The sequence below is a fragment of the Anas platyrhynchos genome, chromosome 3 (genome assembly GCF_047663525.1).
Source record: "Anas platyrhynchos isolate ZD024472 breed Pekin duck chromosome 3, IASCAAS_PekinDuck_T2T, whole genome shotgun sequence".
Taxonomy (NCBI): Eukaryota; Metazoa; Chordata; class Aves; order Anseriformes; family Anatidae; genus Anas; species Anas platyrhynchos.
Window position 1 is genome coordinate 83,033,820 of NC_092589.1, and position 11,447 is coordinate 83,045,266.

The 11,447-nt window shown below is 44.3% G+C and overlaps 1 protein-coding gene across 3 annotated transcripts in view; it reads left to right on the forward strand.

The window, feature by feature from the left end:
* Window positions 1-5,498, forward strand: part of CNR1 (cannabinoid receptor 1) — an 18,484-nt gene extending 12,986 nt beyond the window's left edge. For all 3 annotated transcript variants that reach the window (XM_038177100.2, XM_038177102.2, XM_027454917.3), the window contains exon 2: window positions 42-5,498. In XM_038177100.2, coding sequence (XP_038033028.2) covers window positions 42-1,524 — 1,483 coding nt within the window. In that variant the 3' untranslated portion in view covers window positions 1,525-5,498. The remainder of the gene's footprint in view (window positions 1-41) is intronic.
* The last annotated feature ends 5,949 nt before the right edge of the window (window positions 5,499-11,447 follow it).

An 11,447-nucleotide genomic window follows, 5' to 3' on the forward strand; every position in this document is an offset into this window, starting at 1 on the left:
CCCTGTTTATCCTAATGAATTTTGATCTTTTCCCCTTCTAGGGCTTCCTCAGATGTGTTTTTCCCTCCTCCAAGTCTCTTTGAAACCAGCAAGACTGGGGTTATGAAGTCAATCCTAGATGGCCTCGCAGATACAACTTTCCGAACAATTACGACAGATCTCCTTTACGTGGGCTCCAACGATATCCAGTACGAAGACATGAAAGGCGACATGGCATCCAAGCTGGGATACTATCCCCAGAAGTTCCCCCTCTCCTCCTTCAGGGGTGATCCTTTCCAAGAAAAAATGACTGCGGGAGATGACCCCCTGCTGAGCATTATTCCCTCAGACCAGATCAATATCACAGAGTTTTACAACAAGTCCTTGTCCACGTTTAAGGATAATGAGGAGAACATACAGTGTGGGGAGAACTTCATGGATATGGAGTGCTTTATGATCCTGAACCCCAGCCAGCAGCTGGCCATCGCCGTTCTGTCGCTCACCCTGGGCACCTTCACGGTCCTTGAGAACCTCCTGGTCCTGTGTGTCATCCTCCACTCCCGAAGCCTCCGGTGTAGGCCCTCCTACCACTTCATCGGCAGCCTGGCTGTGGCCGACCTCCTGGGCAGCGTGATTTTTGTCTACAGTTTTGTTGATTTCCATGTTTTCCACCGGAAGGACAGCCCGAACGTCTTCTTGTTCAAGCTGGGTGGAGTTACAGCCTCCTTCACCGCCTCCGTAGGTAGCCTTTTCCTCACGGCAATAGACCGGTACATCTCTATTCACAGGCCGCTCGCTTACAAAAGGATTGTTACCCGACCAAAGGCTGTCGTAGCGTTTTGTGTGATGTGGACCATCGCCATCGTAATAGCCGTTCTTCCCCTGCTCGGCTGGAACTGCAAAAAGCTCAACTCCGTGTGTTCAGACATATTCCCCCTCATCGACGAGACCTACCTGATGTTCTGGATCGGGGTCACCAGCGTCCTCTTGCTGTTCATTGTCTATGCCTACATGTACATACTGTGGAAGGCGCACAGCCACGCTGTTCGCATGATTCAGCGTGGCACGCAGAAAAGCATAATCATTCAGACTACGGAGGATGGTAAAGTACAGATCACTAGGCCTGATCAAACTCGTATGGACATCAGGTTAGCCAAAACCTTGGTCCTTATTCTAGTCGTTTTAATCATATGCTGGGGCCCTCTCCTCGCCATAATGGTGTACGATGTCTTTGGGAAAATGAACAAGCTCATCAAGACTGTCTTTGCCTTCTGTAGCATGCTCTGTCTGCTGAATTCGACAGTGAATCCCATCATCTACGCTCTGAGGAGCAAGGACTTACGACATGCCTTCCGCAGCATGTTCCCCACCTGCGAAGGGACTGCACAGCCTCTGGATAACAGCATGGAGTCTGACTGCCAGCACAAACACGCCAACAACACGGGGAACGTGCACAGGGCCGCTGAGAGCTGCATTAAGAGCACAGTTAAGATTGCCAAAGTGACCATGTCTGTCTCCACAGACACGACTGCTGAAGCGTTGTAAGCCAGAGACTTCTCAGCATTGTGAGAAAAGGAGTTAGTTTAAAAAAAAAAAAAATTCAACAACAGAGAAAACCAAACCCATGGCTTAATGTGTTTGTACCCTCCTGTAATATTTTTTTATTTTGGTTTGTCATTGTAAGCTAAGCAATGGTTGTGTTAAGAGCATTACCATCAGCCAGTTCTTCGAGTTTTACAATTAGGGATTCGAGCTAAATTTTCAAAAGTTGTTTTTGTTTTTCTCAAAAAGGGTTTACTGAATAATAGTGAGTTTCCTGAAAGAGCACAGAGAAAAATATCAAGCTAGCAAAAGTTCCTTAAGGGTGTGTGAAGAAAAATTGTGAAACCTAATTGAAAACTAATGCATCCTAAAACAATACCATCAAATAAGAAAAAAGCCTTGTAATCATGCTGTTCATTTCAATGTGAAATGTATTTCATGTCTGTAAGTAATAGGAGTTTTTGATTTTTTCCAAAAGCGGCAGTGCTGAGTTTTAGAGGTTTTGTAAAAATGTGTTGTCCCGTGAATTGTATGCTGTTTTATTATGTGTTATTGATATTTGTCCGATTAAACAAAGTGATAAGGTAGATTTACGTGGAAATAATGTGAAACGTGATATGTAAACCCCATTGAAAACACTTACTGTATTTGAAGAATTCCTATGAGCTATTTTGGAAATTTTACACTTTTAGTGGTCTTCTGTGGACTTAGAGGAGAGGCTTTGTGTTCTTCTACTAAAATTATTTCCCCACTACCTTTTACTTTCACATGCATATGAGAATAACAGCAACAAAGGAATAGAGGAGGAATATAAGAGAGGAATGCACTGGTTCAGACTTTTAAATACCACTGCGTTTATACAGAAGGACGTTCACTGTTGTACAGACTATCGCCCTTCCCGTGGGCGTTGTGTGAATACGAACACTGAAAGCAAAGGTCCCGGATTTTGGCTCCTAGAGTCGCATGCTGGTGCTGGACCACTGAAGACAGCATGTGTCTGACTCCATGTGTGATGTTATCACTGTGCCGTCGATGTATACTTGAAGTGTGTTGCATTCCTGTATCCCAGGTTTAAGCAGATCCAGAGCCTGAGATGCCAAACTCCAGCCTTCACTAAAAGAGGAGGAAATGTTGTCAGGTTTAGGCATTTTCTTACCGTGTGAGCGTGTATATAAATAAATATCTATGTGTGTGTATGTGTGTGTATGTATGCGTGTGTGTAAGTATACTAAGTGTGAGTCATGGTAGCATAACTAAGATAGGACACTATGACCAAATGTAAGCTGTATTTCTTGTTGCACGCTTTGCACACAAATTCTGTTTCTAAAATTGAGTTCTTCCAACTGATTACCGATGAAAGTACCGTGTCACGAACATACAGATCCACGCTGAGGGGGGTATCCGTGTGCTAGAGAAAGCAGCCTTCCAGTTGTGTTTGAGAATAAGGTGAAGCAGGAGGCAGAGCATGGCGTGAGCCAGCCCTGGCCACCGCAGTGGCTGTTGAGGGTGTTCCTGAAAACAGAGAACACCAGGAATAAGGGACCGTTCACATCCTTCAGTACTCAAATCCGATTGCTTGACGCAAGGTGAGCCTCACTGTGAAACCAGGATACAGATGGCAAGTTTTGACACCGTGATCTTCGAGGAAGAAGTTGCTGATGAAAGTGGTGACTGTGCTCTGTGGTGGGATTGTTCCTGCAACCTGGGACTTGCACAAGGTGTGCATTGCTAGATAGTCTTTGGGGCACAGATGTTGTGTAACATCAAGGGTACCAGGTCCTGTTCTCTGCTGCCTTGCTTTTCTGGACCTTTTCCTCACCCTTCTTCAGCTGATTTCTGCCAGAATAGCTACGAAGGAGGCTTAGCCAGCTAGCTGCCTGACACGTGCCTGAGGTTGGCTTCCTCAGGGACAGCGGGTCAGCAGAGCCAAATCCGTGCCATTCTGCAGTGGGATTACATAGGGAAGGAGAGCAGGGTGGTGGTCCTGGGGTTGCTGGCCACCAGGATGTCCCTGTGGCGTTTTGGATATGGTAGCACAGGTCAGAGCAGCTGGTAGCACAAACATCCAAGCTGAGTTCAGCTGGTGGCTCTTCAGTGGCTTAGGGCTGTGAGTTCAGGGCATGAAGACCTTGCGTGGGGTAGCACCTTCTAAAGATCTCCCTGGGCAAGGTGCTGGGCAGCAGAAGATGCGAGGGTATTCTCCTCCTCTGCCTCCCTCCCTGCAGCTAACCTGGGTGATGGGATGAGGCACTCCACTCCCCAAGGGGCCAAGGCTAATCCTTCTCCTATCTAGACGTAGTCCATCCTAAAGCAATCCTCTTGGAGGGGAGGGGGGAAGCCCGTTTCAAACGTAAAGGTATTTTAAGAGCCATTTTTTAAACTGTCTTCTTGTGAATTAAATGCAAACTTCGTGGACTTTTCATCGTGCATTCAAGTTCTAAATTTTACGTGATAAATCATGGGACAATGGGGCTGTCTTGGCACTTAACTTGGTGCTTATTGATATAATAAGAAATAGCATCCTGTGAAACGTTACCGTCTATCATCAGTACCTTCATTTGCATAATGAGTTTTTCTAAAGCTCTGGGAACTGTGTCGGTTCACTTCGAACCATTTATTCAAGGGGTGGCAGCCATTCCCCTACAAGTTGCAAATGGAGTAGGACAACTGCTTCATTAGGAAAATCCGCTGCCGTCCCCAGATCAGCTGTGCTCCACCTTCAGCTCTAGGTATTCCCTGTTTGCAGCTGCCTACCTTCACCTGGTGGTAGCACAGCCACCCTGTGTTCCCCGGCCACCCACACCGTCACCCTCCGACCAGCGATAGTCGCCGTTCTGTGTCCCTGCCCACTCCACGTCTCGTGTAGCTAGACGAAGCCCATCCGTGTCACGTTGCGTGCAGTTAGATTTCTCAAACAGTCTTGATTGTATATTTGTATAATATAATTTCCTCGATGCTGTGCAATCACTATCCACGTTTTTCTTGCACTGGCCTTTGGATGAAAATTTTTGTGTGTCTATTGTGAGGTAGACAGCGCATTTTACCTGCTGTTACTGGGCTGAATGTATGTAAATAAGTGGGGGAAAAAAAAAGAAAAATCTGTACAAGCAGTGGCCTAAAAAGTCTGTAATTGTAGACTAGGACAATTGTTGAAGTTGCTGTGACATCTCAAATACTACCTTTGAATAAACTGTTTACAGGGTCTCTTGGGATGCTGTTTGATAGTGAAAGGAGAAAAAAAAATCCTCGTGATACTATAAGGTAAAGAAATTGGGTTACCTGAGCTTTTTATTTCCAGTGTTTCAAAGTGGAGAACATAACTCTTTATTGTCTGTAAATCTAACATTATTACTTCCTCTTAGAAGAATATTGTATCATTAGATGTTTGTTTGAGCTGGTAACATCCTTGCAACTGCTGCAATATTTTTCATTAGCAACCTGTATAATAGTTTGTACACAAGTACTGTTCAGATTGTCATGAAAAGTAGCTTTGACCATTTACCTACCAGTAGCAGAATAGTATTTCTGTAAGATTTCCAGTGTATTACTACCATATCATATTTTATTTCTATAATGTAATTAAACTGTTATTTATTCAAGGAAAAAAGAAAAAGCATTCCTCTACTTTTTTTTTTGTTTTGTTTTCCAAATTTTGAGATAACTGAGGAAGCCACGTGATGATGCTGCCTCATCCCACAATCTGGTGCTCTACGTTTTGTTTATAAGTTTGTCTGTCAGATTCTGAAACAACTGCTTAAACAACTTGACAACAGGTTGTCAAGCCTTGTGGGGTTTAATTGTACGCTGATATCTTTGAAGGAGGAGGTAGATTGTGTATTTCATATTTGTGTATTCGGTACTGTGGAGACAAGAGAGAAATGACATAGTTAAAGCTGAATCTCCTGCTCCATTATGTAGGCAATTTCCCCTTTCCTCTGTATTAGCCAAAATGCAATAAATCTCTTTTGCCTTCCTCAGATGCATATGTTTGCACAGAGACGTCACGTTAGGAAAAACCCATACACTTCAGAAAAACAAAACACAAAAGAGCAGAAGGAAGGAATACAAATAAAACAGTGCTGCCAATACCAACGGCAACCTAAATTACTTATCGCTGTTTGCAAAAGTAATAAAAGACAAGAGACAAAAGAAAGTTGGTCTGGCTTTGGCCAGTGACAGTGGGGACAGAGCTGTGGGGGTGAAATGAGCATGTCCCGTGGCCTTGGATCATGGTTTTGCCACAGGGCATGTGCTGGGGACGATGGAGTGGTAAGCGATGCACAAAAGCTGTGCAAGAAGAACGAGCTCAGCCATTGCACTGCCTACCAGGCACACGATCGGACTCCCACCGCTGCCCATCCACAGCTGAAAAGAAGGGTTGAAAAACCACTTCTATGTGCTTTGCAGTCTCACACACCCAATCCAAAGCCCACTAAATGCCACAGGAAGATTGCTGCTCATCCAGAGGGTCAGTTCTCCATATGACTTAATCTCGGATTCACGTTACTTGGGCGTTTTTCCTTCTCAACATGCACAGTTTCGAACTAGTGGGTGTCCTTAGGGGAGGGGGGTGACACGAGCATGTCCTGTGGCCTTGGATTGTGGTTTTGCCACAGTATTTGCATTTTTAAAAATCAGATAACTGATAAATTGAGATAGCCTTGACAAAACAAAAGCAACTAGAAATGAAAGATTAGGTCTTAATCTTTAACTGTGTAGTACATTTTAATGAAGAAGTGAGAATACATGTATTTGTGCTGAAAGCTCTCTCAAGACAGCCAGGACAATTCCCTCTGTATTCACATGTTCACTAGAAAATAAAGGCTGTACTGCTGCAAACTGACAGTTCCTCTTGACAGTGACACCTCACCGCATCTGTAAGTCTATTCTGCACAACACAAGAGGAAATGATGACAACTTTGCAAGCAACTGTTTTCCCAGCCTAAACCAACTCTGGAAGTGTGCAGGCAAATACACTGTCATCATTTCAGCCTTTCACGGTGACATCCATTACTATTTCTGCTCTTCTGGTAGTTGTAAGAAGTCACAGGATCGTCATGCACACACAAAACAATAGTTTTTGTCAGTAAAATATCTGTGTTTGTTTGTTTGTATTTTGAATATGATTTTCCCTCGGTGAAAGACTGGCTCTGGCTTGATTTAGAAATCTTAATATCTGGGAACAGATTAGAAAAGGAGAGAAAAAGCATTACTATAATTTCTGCCCGTGTTTAAGAGGACATCAGGGTGGGGAGTATTATTTGATAGTTTAGAGTAGACATCCTCCTCCCTACTGCCTTTATTCATTTGTCTTTTAGGTAATGAATATAAAGAATATCACCATAGTTTTCCTTAAATAGCAGCAGAACATATGAAGAACATGATTGCCTTTAACAGGTCTCCTTAATGTGAATGGCCATCTATTATTAATCTTTAAAATTCAGTTAGCAGAAGGAGTGATAATAAGTCCAAGGTAATCTTAATGACTAGATATGACATGTCCTGGTATTGCTTTTCAATAAATCATCCTGGCTATTCAGAACAGCACTCAGTTTCACATTAAAGCATATTAAGGGATGGGATCCTGCCTCAGTGAAGTCACTAAGAATTGTACATTGACTTCAGCAGAAACGATAGCTTACCCCAGGTTTTCAAACTATGTCTGCATTTGGAAAGTGCAATGCTATATTCCATTGTACTTGCATCTTCGCTGACATTAAAATAAAGCTGAGACAGAATAAGCAACAGCCTCTAAATTCCTTTTATTTTTTTTCTTCTTTACTTCCAGGATAATCCATGTTGAATTCTGGTGGGTCAGCGCAGAATCATAAAGCCTTGTGGGAGTTCCGTGGACTTGCCATGGGAGTGTAGCAATTTATTTACCCATGTGTGTGCAGATGGGTAGAGTACATCATGAACAAAACATCTCTGACTGTGCTGCTGCTGACAGAATCACTCGTGACCATGCGCAGCGATGCTGTTTTGGCACTGTTTTCTCTCCCTCTCCCCATATATATGCTTATATGTGTATGCATGATGAAAACAGGATACACAAGCATTCAAAGTTCCCCCTGAATCAAGGTCTCTCCACATGTATTGTAATGATAATAACAATAAAGTAATGCAAGTTCATGGCCACTGATTGCACAGAAGGAAAACCTCTTCTGCCATGTACAGCCATACTGGGGTGCATGGATCCCTGCCATTGCTCTATGAACCATTTTTTCTTCTTCCCCCTAGATCTTACTGAAATTCCCTGCAAGGATCAGCACCACTGGGATGTCCAACTCTCCTTCAAGCTGAAGAGAAGGAAAAACATCCCACTTATCAGTGGTGGCATGTTCCCAGACCCGCTGTGTGTGTAATGCTGTGAGCGTCTCTGGGACACCCCCATGGTGCCCTGTCCCCCAGGGCAGGGCTCGGTGGTTGCTGCAACCTGGCCCAGAGCAGAAACCTCATCAGGAGGGGTGACGAGCAATATTTGCTGGGTGAGACTCCAAAAAGGAAGGATTTAAGGAGTAAATTAGCAGAATGCAGAGGTGGGAACTCCACTAAGCACCATTTCTTAGTTAAGAAATAAGGATTAGGGGTATTATTTTAATAGAAGAACATGAGGAATTATACAGACTATGGATCCATCCAACAAACACTCCTCCCAAACCTTCACAAGAGTAAAAATAAATCCAGTAAGGCCTTTCATCAGCAGCCTGGGAAAAAAATATAACCATTGTCTCTGCAACGCTTAACTTGTAACCTAATTCAAAGTCATTTTTAAATTATACACCTACCTGCTACCAATGCAGCCTGAGTAGGCAAAATTAATAACAGGCATGCTCAGTAAATCCGAGGTTTAGAGCTTTAGCTCAAATGTGAATGTCTAAATGGAGTAATACCATCAGTCATGAGAATTACAGTTTTCTGCCTCCTTATCTTCTCCTATTTATTTCAGGGCTTTTATTTATTCCTATTATAGTGCTGGCAAAACCTGGCTGGCTGGCAGTGCTGGCAGGGGGACTGCCTCCCAGCATGTGTGGTCTGCAGGGCCAGGGATGGGGAGGGATGGTGGGAGAGGAGAAGGGAGATGAGACACAAGCAGAGCTCTCCACGACCTCTACCGCACCACCAATGGGTGTGGGTCATGCATAGTTTGCTTCTTTTTTTTCCCATATTGTTAAGGAAAGCTTCCACTTTTGTATATACATATACTATTACTATTTCCCCTTCATTTTCTGTCCTATTAGAGTGTCTTTATCTCAACCCATGAGCTTCACCTTTTTCCAATTCTCTCCCCCATCCCACTTGGCAAGGAGGGAGCAAATGGCTGTGTGGTGCTGAGCTGCCTGCTGGGTTAAACCACAGCACAGGAGGAGCAGAGTAACAGCAAAACGTCACAAAGAACTCAAAAAGGACCGCACTATCCACCTAGGAATTTGGCATTTAACCCAGTTTTCTTTGCACCTGATACATGCAGGTAAATTGTTTAACCTCGTTAGCCCCGAAGGCCTGGCTGAGCTTCGTTAAAGGGCTGAGTTGTCTCCTGATGGCAATGCAGGCAGCAGGACTTCTCTAGTGACTGGCAGCTGACCTCCTAAACAGATGTACAAGCTGAGACCTTTTGGGTTCCCTCATTCAAGAAACTCAGCCCTGATTTGACGTGAAAGTGCCCATCATTTCATTTCCTTTTAACCCCATCCGAAATACCGCTGGGCCCTGCAGATGCTGTACTTCATTACCGCAGACACGATGAAGCTACCGGCTAGCATACGAAAGGACAGACGGAGCTTTCAAGCTCAGCGCTGCTCTATTCTTACGTTTTTGCTCTTTGCCCTTTCTTGCTGATTACACGGGGTTTTTAAATAGTTGTTTGTGATCTAATCTTAGCTGGTGTGTCAGCTGGCCCCTGCTGAGGCTTAAATCCTTCTGCCGACTGTGAAAGAGTAGACTGAAGTCTCAAAATGGAGCAGGGCACTCGCCTTCAAGAGAGCAGCGTGTGGAGGTGGGGATGAATGGAAAGTGTTTCTTGTAGGAAAGTGAACTACGGTGAAACATGAGAATATGGGCTGATGTATATTTTCCGTGGCCCCTTGCCCTCCAGCACTTTGCTTCATCTCCTCCCTCATGCCAATGCAAGTGCTTGCAGGGCTGTCCAGTGAGCTGTACTGATCCAGCTAAATAATGACTTTTTTTTTTTCTTTTTTGGACACGCTACATCTGCCAGATTTTTTTCCAGGCTTGTGACCATAGCCCAGGTTTCAGAGCTGGGGAATAGTGCTGGATTTGTCACATGGGCAACTCAACAGCTCTACCAAAACAGGTTCCTGCTGTGCCAAGCGTGTAATGGGACTTTGAGGTCTTCGTGTTCATTACCAGAGCAATCTAAAAGTGTTCTTCTCTTCCACACAGGCAGCTCTGAGGGAAACCTGAGTTTCATAGCGCATTTAAGAACCAGAACTGCAGGGCTATTTTAGGGCTGCAATCTATGACCTTCAAAGGCAAAGTCCTCACCAGAGCTAAGAAAACTCTTCCCATTCTCAGTGCCAGTGACTTCGCAGGTGTGAAAACATAATTTTTTAACAACAGTGACTGTTGTCTTTTCTTCTTCTCGAAAGATACCTCTGCTTCTGGTGAGTCCTTGGAAGTTCCTGTGCTCAAGGGGATGGGCAGAACACACGACCCATCCAGGTGGCCAGCCTTGCGCTGGGCATGCCATGATCAATGCCTCTTTCTCATTGCTACACCAAATCCCAGAGCAGGCAGGGTGAGCTCAGTGCTGCAGCAGCCCTCATACAGCAATGGGAGCACCCCTGGACACAGATGCCTATCGCCACCTGCACAAACCCACAGCATTGCCTGCATCATGAAATCCCTCTCTCTGCTGCTGTGCCTGCTTCTGCGCTGTTGCTACTGCGAATCAAAGTGGTAAGCTACTGGGAATCAAAGCAGTCAGTTGGTCATTGCTGCAGAAAGGCACAAAGATGCTTTGCAGCAGGAGCTGCTGGCCTGTTGGTGGGCGCAAACTTCTCAGGTGCCTCCACAACAACCACAACCACTACGTCCTCTCCGGTACCATGAGCCCTTGGTGCCTTCTTGCTCCTCTAATTTTATTTGAATCCTTACCAAGTACAACATGAGTGCATGGGAAATGCTCACTCTTAGAAAACAAAACAAAACAAAACAAAACAAACAAAAAAAAAAAAACACAGGTCAAACGTTGATTTTACAGGAAATGTTTGCAGACCTGGATTGTTAAAAAAAGAAACTACTTAGTTCTGTATCAATAAATAAATAAATAAATAAATAAAATAAAAAAATCAATCTTCTCTAGAGGCCAGGTAGGGAAATAAATCAGGAGGAGAAGCTGCTGTGAATTAGAGGAGCTTTACCACATTCCCAAGGAGTGCAAGAGGCCAGCCGTACATCGGTCAGTCACACTGCTGAGCCGTAGATGTGTTTGCTGCACAGAAGTCATTGCAACCACATCCTTTCACAGGAGGGCAAAGCACCCCACTTGTGCCTTGGGGTGCAAAGATGCACATGGGGAGCTGTATATGTTTGCTTCATCCCTGGCTTCAGCCTAAAGTGGGGACCCAGAGAGCCAGACATTAGCAGTAACATGTAGGTTCTCTGGCCAAAGAGGACTAGACTCATAATATTCTCCTTTGCAAGTCACTGAGTTAATGGCCTGCTTTTACATATATTGCTGTTATACCTGGCAATTCACGATAATAGGGGCTTGGGGTAATAGCAACAGCACAAAAAAATAAACAGCCTTTATCAAGCCATTCCTGTGAGAAGAAAAAAACAGCACTGCATATGTCAAAGGCTGCATTATTAGAGTGGTATTTAGTCTGTAGCTAAAAGGCCACACAAGCCTTTACTTTTAACTGCTAACTCAGGTCTCCTCAAGAGACTTGACTAGGATTTAA